A 17,547-nucleotide genomic window follows, 5' to 3' on the forward strand; every position below is an offset into this window, starting at 1 on the left:
AACATGGATCACGGCATACGCATATCAGACCATAACAAAATAGAAAGACTCCACCACCCCACATAAAAAAAAAAAAACAGAACGAGAAAAAAAATCATAAATCTGTACCAGAAAATAACCATGACCAACAAGATCGACAATTTCCGATAACCGAAGATTTGTAAGATTACAAGATCATCGACCTAAACTTAGTGATTTGTCAAATATATTTCGTAGAAAAGGGGGTTTGAATTCAGTCTTTAGATAGACTGTCAAAAAGCGGTGGTTTATAATAGCTAATGAGATTTTAAAAGTATGTTACATATATGTATTTCTTAACGGAGAAATTATTAAATACTAATACTAAATAACACATATAAAATGAAAATGCGATTAAGGTGTAAATTATCGAGTCACTCGATCAATTTATTGAGAGAATCAAATCACGAATAACATAAGAATCAAGTTCATAAATTTCAAGTCAACTTTGTTACGAAGCTGACGTGGTGAGACCAAGTCCAACAAATTATGATGAAAGATCATTTCTTCTTATTCAATTGTATACAAGTGGATCTACTCCACAATTTTTGCTTGTTTTATGGGACTCCCTAAAATTTCTCAAAATAGTTTATTCTTATTTGTAGATAAGGTAAAGAAAAACTATAAAACAAATATATTAGCTATTTGTTAGTAAAATCAGTAATTTTTTTTTGTTTACTTGTTATTTCCTCTCGCTATACAAAAATCAGAAGTCTATATTATAACATATAAGTAATCAGTAGGAACAAAAATGATTTGTAGGTGAGAGATAAGAAATGAGAGGAAAATTAGCACATAAACAAGTTCTATTTTTCTCTTGGAAATACCAACAAGTCGCCATATCAACCCAGTGTTACAAAACAGACTATTTCAGTCGGAATTAATGGTCATTATCATTTGGAACAAAAATTAATGCTGTTCCGTTTTGTAGGTTGTTACGTCAGTTATTTCATCAACTACACTTGGAAATGTCAATCATTGACAAACTAAGTAAATTTTTTTTTTAATATTTTAATTATGAAATAACCAATAAGGGAGAATACGAGGAATTTAATGGCACAGTGTTAATAGATGTGGGTACATCAAACGTTTTTCCGAAACTCATGCGGGGAGAATTCACATTAAACACCATAGATGTCTTATCAATAAATTTAAAAGAAAATAATAAAATAAAACAAAATACAAACGTGTAACAAGGTATTCCCAAATGGAGACAAAAATGGACAGTTTAAGAGATTGGTCGAGTTTACTTCAGCTGTCTCACCTCAACTTAATAAGGGATCTAAGACAAGAGTATCATCGGTATGTGATAAGGGAATTCGAAGTAAGGAAATTACTTACTGCGAATGAACTTCGGGCGCCGTCGTGAGTACAAATACGGACCGGTTAGTTAAAATTCACTGTGAAGTTCTCAGAAGCACCAGAGGGTGTCTCCGTCTCGCCTATCGGTTCCAAAGCTTACGTGGTGAAAGTAGGAGTGGGACACGCCGGAACCTTGTTTTTGCGGTTGCACATGCGCGATGCAGACGACGTGGCACTACTTCCTCCTACGACCAGATTCCGGCATGCATTGCCAACAGCTGGCTGCTACCGGTGTTGGTGTGTGCGTGTAAGCAACATTGCTTCCGTTTCCAAACCTATTATTAAACACGAACAGCCACCGCCCTCTCATTAAACGACTCTAAATAAAAAATAACACTTCTAACAGCAACAGATAAATCTGAATTTTGATTCCCAGCAGTTGTTATAGGCTCAAGCGATGCAGATGTCTTTGGTTATCCAAAAAGATATTCGGTTTACATGAGACAGACATATAGCTCGCTCCGGCCAGTCATGGTATTAGCTGTCAGTAGCCAAAGAATCGACAGGCCAGCAACAGGCATGCAGGCAGACAGACAGATACTTCACTAGCAGTGAGCACTTTCACTTCTGACAGCTAATAGCATGATAGTGCCAATACTAAAGTTGAGTGGAACTGAAATTCCATCTCTGACGTAGGAAATCTAATAACTGGTGATATAAAGTTTTATTAAATTATGCTAAAATCACTTCCAAAAGTTTTCAAATTATGCAGTTAATCTTAGAGATTTTTCACAACACAAACCTTTTTTTGATGAAAGTATTTGTATCTGCTTCCCTTCAACTAGTATGTACCAAAGGGTTCTGGGGCATACCACACACCTGTGTCCCCATTATCACCATGACTTTGTTTCCTCCTAACTTGCAGAAACATAGATATTCCTTTGATGACATTTTCTATAAGTACCTTTCAGATGACATAGATCCTGATTATATCGGAATTTAATGTGGACAGACAAAAAAATGACGAGCTCTCACACATAATGACACACATCACATATATATCTACAAAATTAAACTTGAAAGTTTGAAAAAATAATGCGATGTGTAATTATATATGTGTGCACAACCACCATTTTTTCCCCTTCTTTTTCACATTAAATTCCGATATCGTAATTTACACCGTCTGAAACGAATTTGTAGAAAAATTTTATTTAAAAAAAAAAATCAATTTTTTGAAAGTTATGAGGAAACAAAGTCGGGATGGAGGCACATTCATGTCGTTGTGCTAGAAGTCAGGAGTCCTTGCTTCATTAAAGATATTTTTGTGTATTTCAAAAAATATTAATCATGCTGGCGAGTGGTAATATGCTTTTACTAAAACTATTTAGTCCTAGTGAATTCTCTTAACCAGAACGTTTGTGAATTTTTAAGACTTGAGGCCTTAAAGAGAGAAAAGGTGATTCCTGGTTTTTTTTTTTTTACAAAATTAATTCGGTGGGTATTTCTTTAAACGATTTTTCCAAAACTGTAAATTGTATAAATTCTAATGCAAGAAAATTTTGTTGAATGCCCCAGATCAGATATTCAGATATATGTTATTTTTATTTTTCAAATAGTGTATGAATGAACTTCCAGAACATCTACTAATAACAAAAGTTTTTTTTTCCATAAGGACTTAATATAAAATCTAAGGTAATTTTCCCAAGAGTTGGCTTCTCTAAGGCAAATAATGGTTGTCTTTTCTTTTGATGTATGGGTATCTTGTTACAATTATGCTTGATTTAAATACAATGTAAAAAAAAATTTTATTCAGTGAGCAGGAGATTCTGATTATACTGAAATTTGATAGTGGGCGCATGCACAAACTGACATGCAGCACATGTATATATATCTACAAATTTAAACTTGAAATTTTGAAAAAATTATGTGATGTGTCAATATGTATGTGTGCGCCTAACATTTTTTCTTTTTCTTTTTTACATTAAATTCTGATATAATCTACACGATTAGAAAAGTATTTGTAGAAAATTTCATTTAAAAAAATAGGAATTTTTTGTGCAGGTTATGAGGGAAAAGAGTTGGGGTGGAGGCCCAAGGTGCAATGCAGTGAGACTGAACCCCAAACCATAAGATATTTTTGTAATTGTTTTAATCGTGATTTTCAGTGACTGAATACACCACCACCACAAAATTTCAGGCCTTGATGCACATTAGAAACTGGATTGGCAGAATTATTAGAGCCTTGGACAAATGTTTCACAGTATTTGTCCCATCTTCCAACATTTTGAACTCATATCCTGCCTTTCATTTTTTTCAGGGTAGATAAAATAAAGTGCCTATCTAAGGCACTAAGGTCAAAGATATTATCTGATCTCTCCCACCAAAACTGCTGGCCTTGTACCCAGCTGTTATTTAATAATAACTATGAAAATAAAAACAACACACCTTCAATGACGTCAAAGTAATGATGACACCACCAGCATTAACACTAGAATAATAGTGAAAACCTTACAACAAACAAATCCACTAGTAGCAGTTTCTCTGACATGATATACTCTTTTACTTGTTTCAGTCATTTGACTGCGGCCATGCTGGAGCACCGCCTTTAGTTGACTTATTCTTTGTAAGCCTAGTACTTATTCTTTCAGTCTCTTTTGCCGAACCGCTAGGTGACAGGGACATAAACACACCAGCATCGGTTGTCAAGCAATGTTAGGGGGACAAACACACACACATATATATACATATATACGACGGGCTTCTTTCAGTTTCCGTCCACCAAATCCACTCACAGGGCTTTGGTCGGCCCGGGGCTATAGTAGAAGACACTTGCCCAAGATGCCACGCAGTGGGACTGAACCCGGGACCATGTGGTTGGTAAGCAAGCTACTTACCACGCAGCCACTCTTGCGCCTATGGTCAATATCTTTAAGCATGATGATTCCAGAAAATGTCTATCAAGAGACCAATTGAAAAATTATCATATATAGATGTAATGGAATGAGAAGCAGAAAAATAGAACAACCAAAGTAGCAACAAAATAAAAGCGCCGCAGGCCAAACTGGGGCATCAAAATATCCCTGGGAGAGGAGGTGGAAGATTCAGTATAGTAGAGCTGAGATTCCCAACTGAGAATGAAGCCAGGAAGCACTCTACATCACCCCTAAAGAGTGGTGAACTGGGCCACATACTAATCTACTTTAATTGGTGGGTAGCAAAAATAAAGGTGATTAATGTGCCACCAGATGTAGACATCTACTGGCTGGTGGCATCAGTTTTTTTTTTTTTTTTTTTGACATAGAGGGTAAAAGTACCATATTGCAGGTCCACAGACTGTAGAAGAAAAATTGTGTGGGTCAAGGGATGGAGTTATTGATCCAGATAGATCAAGAAAATTTGGAGGCTCTTCTAGACCTGCTCAAGTTGCCAGGTGCCTTACAATTGTTCATGATGGTTGATAGTGGAAAGCCAAGGTGTCACTTACATGGTGACAAAAATCATTAAATGGTTTACTGTCAGCAGCAAGGGAGAGGAAAAGAAAGATTCACTATTGCTATCAATCAGCAGCAACAACAAAACAGTAGCATGTGCTCACAACAACTGAAAAAGTAACAATGACAGCAACAGTAAAATTAGCAACCACAAAAGAAGTAGTAACAGTAATAACAATAACACCAACTGAGGAAGCAACAAAAGAAACACCGCCTTCAAGGGCCACCACATCACCACCAACAATAACAGAACAAAAGGACAAATACTCCCACTCCCCACTTTGAATCACTCAGGTATGTCATGTGACAAAGGTAATGAGGAAGAGCTCAAAATGACAGAAAGTGATCAACAATAAAAAAGAAAACACACCTACTGGTTCAATATTGTAATAGTCTTGAGCAAACTGTGACCCACTGCACATTGTGAATGGCATGTCAACAAACGACATTGAATTTTTTTAGTAGTGTGGTCCGCTTGATGATGAGTCATGTCTCATGCAGCCCACCTTTGCCATGCCTGCTGTAAAGGAATAAACTTTGATTAAATATTCAGTGTTTGTTACTTTACATCTCCAATGTTAAGGTTGACTACATTTGCTCATACAAATAAGAAAACAATCTTGGTGAAACATATGAAATATATTGATAGGAGCAGGCATGATTGCGTAACAAAGAAGCTTGCTATGCAACCACATAGCTTTGGGCAAGCGTCTTCTGCTATAGCTCCAGCCTTACCAATGCTTTGTGAGTAAATTTAGTTGACAGAAATTGTGTGGAAGCACATTATATCTACCATCTCTCTCCTGCTCTCCTTTGCATTCTTGCTGTCTTCCACTCTCTCTCTCTCTCTTTCCCTTGTTCTTCCCTCTGGCTGAGTAACCATGTATCTCCTCTACAGTAGCACACCAGTTTCTGCTCTCATCCTTGACCCCTCCCTCCCTCTTCTTTTCTTGCTCTTCCCTCTGGCTGGGTAACCATGTATCTGCTTTACAACACCACATCTGCTTCTGTTCCCATTCTTGTTAACTCGCTCTCTCTAGCTGGGTAGCCATGTACCTCCTCTACAACATGACACAACAGAAATCTGGTGCAGTCTTCTGCCTGGGCCAGCTCCTGTCAAACCATCCAACCCATGCAAGCATGGGAGGCAGACATTAAACAATGACAATGATGTGTGTGTTTGTGAGCCCTTCTCCCTGACAACCACTGTCAGTCTAGGGCCATAGTAGAAGATACTTGTCCAATGTGCCATGCAGTAGGACTGAATCTGAAACCATGTGGTTGAGGAGCAAATGTTTTAACCACATAGCCACACATGTACCTAGTCACTACAATACAAACCAACTTCTGACTTGCCTTACTTTGTCTTCTACATTCACTCAATAAAAAAGCAATGTATACATAGTTCCAAACTGGATTTGAACTAGGAACCTTCATTTTTAAAGTAAAGGATACAGTCCAAAGGTTATAATCTTATAATAGCCAAGACAGTCAGATGGCAAAACCTGTAGAGCAGCAGACAAAATAAACTTATAGTATTTGGTTATGTCCCTTCGCATTCTAAGTTCAAACCCCATGCAGATACACTTGATAAAAAGAAATACCAGTTGATAAGAAAAGTACTTAAGTGTAAGTGACTAGAATGCTGAGACCCAATATGACAGAATATAACCCATATTGACACTTTGCTCCCATTTAGTAACTCCCTGAAACTAAATGGAATGGTCACGACTGGAATGCCTTTCATTATATAGGTGTACTCAATCGGAGCTGGCTTGGAGATAAACAAAACAACTCACATATAGATCCAATTTTCAGCCAAATAAAGGTCTTAAAATTATCTGAATAAATAAAATACTGAAAGGCTTATGCTAATCTTATTAACAACAACATTCCCCTCAAAATATAAACTACTCTTTCCCTCACATATTCCAATTCTTTTCATACCACAAAGAAATACAATATAATGGACCTTAATCCTTTCACATATGCATACTAATCTATAATTGATATAAGTAAATATCAATATTTCTTACCTCATACATGCTTACAAAGCAAAACAAATCAGGGTGTCAATCTACTCAGCTTTGATATAACCAAACTTATATATCTACACAAAAGAGTATGAGTTAGGAAGCTGTTTTCTTACTCATATGTGTAAATATTAAGTTTGGCTATATCAAGGCTGACAGAATCCAAGTAGATTGACACCCTGATATTTTGTTTTGTATGTATGAGGTACATTCCATGACTTTTTTTAGGAGAAGCAGTTATAACAGTCCTAGATTGTTGTTATTTTCATATATCATTATATATTTAATAACCTGACTTGCCAATTTTTGTTATTCCAAATAGAAGGAGACAACTGTAACAACACTTTCAATACATCCTACTAAATACTGCTGGTCACAACTGACTAGTTTGCAGAATACAGCCGAGATGTTTGGAAAATCACTGTGTAATAAAGTTTTGTGTTAAACTGGGTAAAAATGCTACAGAAAATTATGAAATGCTCTAGACTGTATATGGATTAACTTTTTTACTGGTACAAGAGATTCAAGGATGCTAAAGAAGAAGTGAGAGGTGTGGAAGGGAGAGGGACATCAGAGCATAAGAGCTGGTTGAGAAAATTAGCAATTTTCTAGATGAAGAGTGTTGTGTGTCTATGAAGACAATAAGCATACAGTTTGGAGTTGGTGTGGCAACTGTACAAAAAAATTATTTATGAAGATCTGAACATGTGCAAAATGTGTGCAAAGTTTATTGCCAGTGAGATCAGTGATTAGCATCCTGATAATCAATTACCAGATAGAAATAAGCATCAAAACTGTCCTTCACCCTCCCTACAGTCCAGACCTTGCTATCTGTGAATTTTTATTGTTCCCCAGGCTGAAGAAAAACTTCAGTGGGCAGTCATTTTAAAAAGGAATGAAGTTGTTAAAGGGTCTCAGATATCTTCACTTTGGAGGATTTCCATGGGACTTCATAAAGTGATTGGAGCAATTCAACAAGTGCATTGAAGTCAGAGGCCCTATTTTGAAGGAGATATTAGAATTTTGTACTTGTTTGAAGCTAATAAATGTCTCTCTTGAAAAAGTCTGAAAACTTCTGGAATGCATCTTGTATGTTTACTCTTTTGATGTAAATTTTAAAAACAAAATTTCTTCACAAGAAGAGTAGATGTGAATTTGCATACATTTTGTATATATTTGATAGAAAACTCAACTAATTTTAATATTATAGTATTGACCAGACCATCAGATACTGTTATACACTGCTGGCCACAATGCGCTTCCAATTCTATCATGATTGTGCCATTCTTTTCCATCTTGGCCCAAATTGTTTGACTAAATTGTCTTCCCATTGTTGTAGAGGCCTTCCAAGTGGCCTTTTCCAATCTCTTGGATATTACCCAGCAACTGCACAGGTCCACCTATTGTTTGTGAGCCTTATGACATGTCTGGCCCAGTAGAACTTAAGCTTTTGGTACTCAGCAATCACATCAGTCACTCTGCTCTATTCTTGAATTATCTCATTTCAAAAGCACTCTCTTAATGATATTCTTAGCATGGGTTTTTCCTTGGCCCTTTGTATCATAGCCAATCAATGTTCCATCCTCTTCATAGTCAAATAACTTAGTAGTGGGTTTTACAAATAAACACATAAAAAAAATATTTTACAAATATATAATCTAAAACAAATTCCAATATACAATAATTCAACAGTGTTTTTTTTTTATCACAACAAAACTGACGTTCTCATTGTTATATATAAAAAGTTTATTAACATATTTTCATTTTGTAGTTTTTAAATTAATTGCCAAATTCAACCATTATAACATCGGTAGAATTTCATACATATTTGTAATCTTCTTTTCAATTGTATATGTTTTTGTAGTAGAAGTTCCTTCTTAACAAACAAAAGTAATGTTTGAAAGAAAGATAGTGTTGATGAAGACAAAAAAAAAAAAACATAGATTAGTGCTGATATCTTTCAAAGTTGAATCACAAAGGCGAAGTTGATAAAGTGTTTGCTACTCAGCTGAAACATCACAACATCATGTCCTGTCATTGATATTAGCCTGGGTAAGAAGATACAACCTCACTCACGCTCCTATCTCTCTCTCTCTTACTTAACAGTAGAAAGTACACTTAAGTGGTGTAGCACTGAAATCCCAGGAAAATATGGAGTGATTTCATAATCCATAATGATTAGATCAAATATTCTCAGCAAATGACGATGGAAAGTTCTAATCACTGGCATGGCACTTGTAACTTGAGCAAGATATTAAAAAAGAAAATTTAATTCCTGTTCTCCACATAGCTGGAAGTTGAACAGGTAAGAAAAGAACTGGAGTAATGAATTAACTGAAGACTGGTAAATGGTGAGTGAATGTTTCCACATGAAAATATCTCAATATTTATTTCTTTATTGCCCACAGGGGGCTAAACATAGAGGGGACAAACAAGGACAGACAAAGGGATGAAGTTGATTACATCGACCCCAGTACGTAACTGGTACTTATTTAATCGACCTCGAAAGGATGAAAGGCAAAGTCGACCTCAGTGGAATTTGAACTCAGAACGTAATGATAGACAAAACACCGCTAAGCATTTTGTCCGGCATGCTAACGTTTCTACCAGCTCACTGCCTTGAAAATAACTCAAATTTACAAACTTTCAACTTACAATTACACTGTGGGGAAAAAAAAATCAATTTAACCATTTAAGAATATATAGAAACTGTTATAGTCTTCATTTGTTCTTAAATGGCTAATATGTCTATTCCACGAAGTAATTGTTTTAGTTTCTACTCAGCTCCAGTTCTTTGACAAACAAAAGGTAAAACAAAATGAGCACTGAATTCAGACATCAGATCTGGTATGGTGGTAATAAATATTTCCCAAGCCTTCTTTGAAGAAAACATTATTTAATTTTGAGATAAAGATTGGTACTACATAAAATGTATCACTTTTAGTGTTGGGTTCCTACTGTTTACGTTTTTTGTTCTGTAAGAGAAAAAGAATATTTATGTACAAATCAAATTATAAAAACTTTTGAATGTCAATACAATAAAAAAAAAGTAGAAAACAAAAATTTAAGTTTCAAATTCATGACCATCAACTATAACATCAATGTGTTGTTATACATACTGTCATGTCATTCACCATGTCTCAAGTAAATATTCTATTTCCCAGTCATGTCTTTTTTATCTGAGGTTAGGCACTGATGGGTGACTGATTAAAAAAAAAATTATTTTACTTTTGTGTTGTGATAAGCAGAAGACATTGCAAGTGAGAAGTGTCACTTTCTCAACCAAACAATATTTGTACAACATATATGCTTATATTTATGAATGCAAACAACCACATGTATGCTAAAAGAAAAAGAAAATTAAAATAAAACCTAAAGCATAATAATATGTTTTGTTTATAATCATATGGAAGATGTCAGTCACTTTGAAACACTGAACGACCAAACTGAGTATGCTACTGCTGTATGCACATAACTTTGGAATTGTCAAAGTAATATAAGTTAAGGCATCAGTACCTCCAACTCCCATTTCTTTTATGTGATGTTGTCAGTAAAACTAATATCCCACTGAGAAATATTCTGAATAATGTATTAAAAAAAATTTTAATAAAAAAAGCAAACAGAAAAAATTAAGCACAAAATGCAGACATTTTATATTTGTCTCTACTTAATTCATTTATGTGAAATGAATAAATTTACTGAATATATAGTAGAGCCTCTATTAGTCAATGTTGGCCATACATCTATACATGTATGTGTAGACTTAGACAATAGTTTTTGAAGAAGATCAGCTGTTGCTCATGCAAGTAACTCTTCTCTCTCAATGTTACTGATTTTTATTTACCCAAGAGAAAGGCTACCAACTTGGATCAATACAGTTTGGTATCAGTGATCAGTACATTACAGGTATTAGTGACCCTTTAACAGCTCCACCAGTTTACTGTCCTGGATTGGGACATTTTATCAATGCTAAAATGATGTAAAGCAAAGTTGGCCACGGAAGGACTTGAACTCAGAATATAGAGTCCAAGCAAATACTGTGAGGCATTCAAACCAACAGTCTCTGCCATTATGCCATTTAGGCAGTGAATTGGTAGAGATGTAGTAGAACACATCACACATTTAATTTAGCAACAGAAATCACCAATTCTATAAAATCAAAAAGACAATCATCATTGAATGAAGCTGGTTTTTAAAAAAATTTTTACACCTACCTTTTGAAATGCAAACATTTCACGAGCAAAACATGCAATATTAGTTACATGAAAGACAAGTCTATATGCTTTATTCTAGAGATTTTAGAGCTGAGAGTCAAAAGATCGTACTTGCTAGCTTTTCTGTTACAGGAGAAGAGTGTTTTAAATATATAGGTTCAGAAATATCTATTCACCAAGCCTGTCCTTGAATTGGTTTGATGGCTTTGACTGACAATCTCCTTCTGTAACTAATTCCAGTTTGTTGTGGTTATTTCCAAGAAGGTTTACTATCTTATTAACTACTGCTGTGCCTTTTAAAATGATTACATGAATGAACTCATTTATGACAGGCAGTAATACAAAATATTGTTGTTTTATGGTTCAGTTTATATATATTATATCTCCCCTCTTTCATCAGTGGAATATCAAAAGGTAAATCAAGTACCTTGAACCTAGTCTCATATAGCAGACCTGTTAAAGTTGGACATTGTTTGCAAGAATATTTTCTTGGTGACATTTGATCCCAAATTAATATTATAATTAAGTTACAGTCTCAATATAATCTTGAGTATTAAAAGTGTCTTGTTGTTGGTTATCATAAAATCTATTTTATTGTTCCATAATAGTTATTTTTATGGTACATTTTGTGTAACTGAAGGTCACAGCAACATTTTGATTTGACATGTCACTGCCAGAGCTATTCTTATATGCAAGATAAGTACGATTACTAACATCTAAAGCTTGGAGACAAGTTGGAAATAAAAAATAGTTATAATATACAATGTATAAATTTTATGACTTAAAAATTTTGTAATATTGCATTCTGAATAAGAAACAGAAAGTACTTGTTAATTAGCTTTTTTAAAAAATGATATACATTTGTGTGTGAACTAAAACTTCAAAAGTTGAAAGGTTTAATAAAGTTAGCTCACCGCATATCATATGTAAGTAAGTGCATTTGTACACGCATAACCATTGTTAGTTATAACTGACATCTCTCACTCACTACTTTTTCTCCATATTTTATTCTGGAATTCTGGAAGAACAGACACGATTTTCTCTACAAGCCTTAAGTGCAGTTAAAAGAATGGCCTGGAGAACACTTCCATCGTTATTGACAGGAATGTACTACAAGTCCTCAACAATAAAGTACATATATAACATTAGTTTCATATTTTGGCTCAAGGCCAGCAGTTTAAGGGGAGGGAGTAAACTGATTACATCAACCCAAGTGCTTAACCGGTACTTATATTATCAAACCCAAAAGGATGAAAGCAAAGTTGGAATTTGAACTCAAAACAAAAAGACAGATGAAATGCTGCTAAGCATTTAGCCTAGCATGTGTGTGTGTGTATGTGTATATATATGTGTGTGTGTGTGTGTGTGTGTATATATATATATATATATATAATATATATATATATATATATATATATATATATATTCGCCATGATAGATTGCTGGCTACTACATATTCTTTTTCTCTCTCCTTGTTTCTTTCCGTGTTCCTTTCTGTGGAAGAGCGTAGGCTCGAAACGTTAAAGACTTTTTCACTTTCTCACTTTCCGAGCGTTATACTAATACATCTGTTTGTTTTCTACACCACCTGTCTTCATCTTATGCTTTTTTTGTGACTTCTCCCTATATATATATATATATATATATATATATATATATATATATATATATGTGTGTGTGTGTGTGTGTGTATAACGACGACCACTAAGTGGACAGTTAATGTGCTACTAATAGGTCTTAGTAGACACATTACATGTGATCTCCTTCTAGCACATTAACTGTCCACTTAGTGGTCATCGTTATATTTACACATATACATTAATCCCCTGAGATCTCAGATATTTTCTGAATCTCTCTGATTCTTTCAATGTGCTGGCTTCCTGGTAATAAATCGATATTGATTAATATCTGATTTTTTACCCAATGTTTTAATTTGATATATATATATATATATATATATATATATATATAAATATAGATATATATAGCTGTAAAGTCAATTAATTCAGTTTTATTCAACTTTATATAGTTATGAACAATCTGTATTATAACAGAGAGCAAAAAGATAAATTCCTAATTTAAGGATTCTTGGGTTTTCAGATTCATTAAGATCCATCTTCTAGCAGAGTTATCAAAAGATGTGAAGAACTGGTTTAAGTTTGAACCAGGCAGTCACAAAGGTTATGGGTGTAACTTGCATAAAGACTGACAATTTTAGTAAATAGCAGAGGGACTAAAACCCAAATAATTAGTTGAAGGTACTTTTTAGTTTTTCATTAAAATGAGCAAAAAAAGATAAATTCTGTTTACATTGTCTTTCTCTCTCTCTGGTCAGGTAACCATATACCTTTTCCACACAGCAAGACACTTATTTCTGTCTCTCTGTCACACTAATCTTTCATAATCTGACACAAGAGCACTTCTTCCAATGCCCCACCGCCCTTCTCTCAAAGGTACTTGGTGGCTCTGCCAGTGCTGGTGCCATGTAAAAACCATCTAGTCCACACTGTAAAGTAAAGTAGTTGGCATTTGGAAGGGAATCCAGCTATAAATCCATGCCAAAACTGACCTGTCTGTGCTGCTGCCATGTAAAAAGCACTCAGTCCACTCTCTTAAAGCCGTAAAAAATCATGCCAAAACAGACACAGAAATGAAGTGCAGCCTTCTACCTGGCCAGCTCCTGTTAAACCATCCAACCCATGCCAGCATGGAAGGCGGATGTTAAACAATGGTGATGATGATGATGATGATTGTTATCTATAATCCTAAATAAACCTACGATGTTACTTCAGAGTTAAAAATGTTTATTAGATTCAACCCTCTACCTAAGTAGAATTTACCTTTTGTCATTCCAGAGTGGATAAAACCAGTTAAATACTGGGGTTGAGTGAATCAAATACACTCATTCATTCAAAATATGACCCTATTCCTCTGCTAAATTTATTATTATTTATTTATTTATTTATTTTTCTTTGGCAGAATCAGTGAATTGAAGAAAAAGCCTTGTGGTATTTAGTTCTGCTATTTACATTTGGAGCTTAAATTCTTTTAAAGTCAGCTTTGCTTTCCAGCCTACTGGGGTCGATAAAATATTGTACTGATCAAGTACTGGACTTGATTTAATCGTCTAACCCCTCCCACCAAAATTCTAGCTTTGAATGCCTAAGCTAAAAACCATTACCATTCAGGACAAAAGAATAACAGGAGTGGTGAAGTGCCAGACTAAATGGTTTATGGTATATTAATTTTCCTTAGCATGAGAAAATATATTCTAAGTTTTTATAATACAATAGAAATAAACACTAATTTTAACTGCAATATGCATTTCTCATGATATACCAAAGTATCTTCCTTAAAAATTAGAGAATCATTTTTAGCTGATTCTCTAAAGTTGATTTTACTTTTCATCCTTTTGGGGTTGATGAAATAAGAACCAGTTGAGTACGGGGGTTGATATTATTGACTAGCCCTTTCCCCCCAAATGTCAGGTCTTGTGCTATAGTAGAAAGGACATTTCATCCAAATTTATCAAGTGATAAAGTGAAATAATAAATAAAATTCTCCTGCATTATTATCAAGAGATTAATGGAAGTTTTTGTATAAAGCTTTGGGTTTTAGTTGAAAGAATATGACAGAATCCATTAGTGTTTTACAATGAAAAACAGTTTAACAACCAAACCAAGAAAATTACATGATAAAAGAATTCTTTTCACTGTCTTCCATCAATTTTTATTCACTCACATAGATAGGAAAGTTTGATTATCTATATAGTGGTGCACTAATTGTTTAAATAGCTGGATGTTCTTATCATTAAGAATCCAGAACTGAACTTGTTTGCTGGTCAACAAACCTGAGATAAACTGACTTGTGAACTTTGTCCAGGAACTGAATATAATAGTTGTAATATAAAACTTCTGTTTACTGATCAAAGTAAGTCTGAGTAGACTATACTATACTAATGAGATCTAATAAAGCTGAAACACACCAATAGCCATCATCCAAATGACAAAGAACATTTTTTTTTTTCTAAGAATGAAAATTCAATTTTGCAAGGGAAACTGATTCATTATTTCTTGAAATTATTTCCCCTTCTCTTTGAGATGTGCTAGTAATTACCACTAGGTTTTTGTTTTCTTTCTTCAACTAAAAAGTAAATTTCAATTAGTTAAGAATTTTTTGGCATATGTCATTCAGAACATCACTGCCTAGCTAAATTTGAACTCGTGACTATGTAATCAGTACTCTAGCACCCCTCACTCCACAGTCACAGTACAACATACTTTATATAGTTTTAAAAATGTACTCACAATAATTTTTGAACTAGATACTTTAAAATCTGAAAAAGAAGATTCTGCTTTCCTCCTAAAACGTAAAAAACAAAACAAAACAATATATACATACATACATACATATATATATATATATATATATATATATATATATATATATATATATATATATATATATTATAAGGTTTTTAACTTTTAAATTTTCATGTTCAAAAGAGACAGAGACTTCAAATTCGATATATCGATTTATTCACCACTCTATGTTAACATTTCTGTGCCAAACTTATCCAGTGACTGGTCCATTGGATTTAGATAATAACAAAGATGAAATCTAACGAAATTCTAAGGATTTAATGATAGTTATGTATGTGTTTTTTCGTGTTTTGTTCGAATGGTAACCACTCCTGAAGAAGTGCCAAATGTCTAAATCCAATGGACCAGTCACTGGATAAGTTTGGCACATAAATGTTAACATAGAGTGGTGAATAAATCTATATATCGAATTTGAAGTCTCTGTCTCTTTTGAATATGAAAATTTAAAAGTTAAAAACCTTATAATATAAATATAAACTGTGAGAACGACCCTTAAGGAATCTAGTTAATGATCCCCTAAGGTAAGTTCTTATGCTATATTAGTAACGGTTGCTACATCCTCTGGAAAACTATTATATATATATATATATATATATGTGTGTGTGTGTGTGTATATATAGATGAGCATGTACATTATATGTATATAAAATCATCATAATTTAACATACACTTACCTATGCTTGCATGGGTCAGACAGAATTTGTTGGGACAGATTTTCTATGGCTGGATGCCATTCCTGTTGCCAACCCTTACCTGTTACTAAGCAAAGTAATATTTCCCCATGGTTGAATGTGATTTCCACAAAAGAATGGAAACAAACAACATTGCTTGAATGATGGTGATGCTCATTTCCAACCAACATAAAATATCAAGACAAGGTTACACACACACACACACACACACAAAACAGGCAGCTTTCTGTTTCCATCTCCTAAATCCACTCGTGCCTTGGTCAGCTTGGGACTGTAGTGGAATACACTGGCCCAAAGTGTCATGCAGTGGGACTGAACTTGAGACCACATGGTTAGGAAGCAAGCTTCTCAACAAGACAACCAGGACTTAGTCTATTCATAATTCAATTAGAATAATTTAGTTCCTAACAAGATGAAAATTAAGTATTGTCCTTAGCTAAGTAGAAATACAGCAGCTTTTTAAGAGCAGGCATGGCTGTGTAGTTAAGCAGTTTGCTTCCCAACCACAGGGTTTCTGGTTCAGTCACACTATGTGGAACCTTGGGCAAGTATCTTCTACTATAGCCATGTAGCAATCAATGCCTTGTAAGTGGAATTAGTAGCTGGAAACTAAAAGCCTATTATATGTGTGTGTGTCCCACTACTACTTGACAATTGGTGTTGGTTTGTTTATGTCCTGGTAACTTAGCAGTTTGGTAAAAGACACTCACAAAATAAGTACCTAACTTCAAAAATATAGGTACTGTGGTGGATTTGTTTGACTAAAACCTTCTAGGTGGTGCCCCAGTGTGGATGCAGTCCATTGATTGAAACAGGTAAAAGATAAAAGAAAATGATAAATGGAAACTGTATGAAAGCTTGCTGTGTTTGTGCATGTGAGAGAGAGAGAGTCTTCACACCAGCACCATTTCATGACTTTGTTTATGTCTCCCATGAACAAAATGCCTGGTGGTACTTCAGTGAACAAAAATGTGGTATAAATACCTAACTTGAAAAGCAGTTAAAAGTTGATACCAAGAAGAGCATCTGGCTATAGAATACTGTCTTAAGATCTTTTGTCCAACCCATCCAAAAGGAAGAAGATGTATGTACCATATTTTCTCACATGCAAGTCAAATTTTTTAGATCAAAATTTACAGCAAAGAAATACAGGTTGACTTATACCCCAAGTATATGTGAAATGAAGTAGAATTTGGAAAGATAGTGATGATGTTTGAATGTTTACATTACATATGACATTAACTTGTAAGCAAGAAAATACAGTAAAAAGAAAACATTACAAATTTCATAATTACCCTGCTTCAATAATTTTTAAAAAATACATGTGCAGGAATGACTGTGTGGTTAAGAAGCCATGTGGTTTTGGGTTCAGTCCCTTTGTATGACACTTTGGGCAAGTGTCTTTTATTACATCT

The 17,547-nt window shown here is 34.3% G+C and overlaps 2 protein-coding genes across 10 annotated transcripts in view; both read right to left on the reverse strand.

The window, feature by feature from the left end:
- Positions 1–1,514, reverse strand: part of LOC106884425 (protein transport protein Sec24A) — an 84,277-nt gene extending 82,763 nt beyond the window's left edge. Inside the window, exon 1 of one of the 3 annotated variants that reach the window (XM_014935807.3) lies at positions 1,360–1,514. The gene's annotated coding sequence lies outside the window, so the exon portion shown is untranslated. Of the gene's footprint in view, positions 1–1,205; positions 1,329–1,359 lie in introns of those variants that run through there. The other 2 variants (XM_014935805.3, XM_052972226.2) reach the window with 2 other exon arrangements.
- Positions 1,515–8,566: 7,052 nt separating this feature from the next.
- Positions 8,567–17,547, reverse strand: part of LOC106884424 (cyclin-dependent kinase 10) — a 37,398-nt gene continuing 28,417 nt past the window's right edge. For 2 of the 7 annotated variants that reach the window (XR_016244041.1, XM_014935803.3), the window contains one exon: positions 8,567–9,819. Coding sequence is in view for 3 of the 7 variants with exons in the window: in XM_014935803.3 (XP_014791289.1) it covers positions 9,765–9,819 (55 nt within the window). In the remaining 4 variants the exon portion in view is untranslated. Of the gene's footprint in view, positions 9,820–11,972; positions 12,077–15,365; positions 15,421–17,547 lie in introns of those variants that run through there. The other 5 variants (XR_008265336.2, XR_016244040.1, XR_008265332.2 and 2 more) reach the window with 4 other exon arrangements.

Source organism: Octopus bimaculoides, chromosome 1, assembly GCF_046866305.1.
Source record: "Octopus bimaculoides isolate indiv1 chromosome 1, ASM4686630v1, whole genome shotgun sequence".
NCBI classification, from domain to species: Eukaryota; Metazoa; Mollusca; class Cephalopoda; order Octopoda; family Octopodidae; genus Octopus; species Octopus bimaculoides.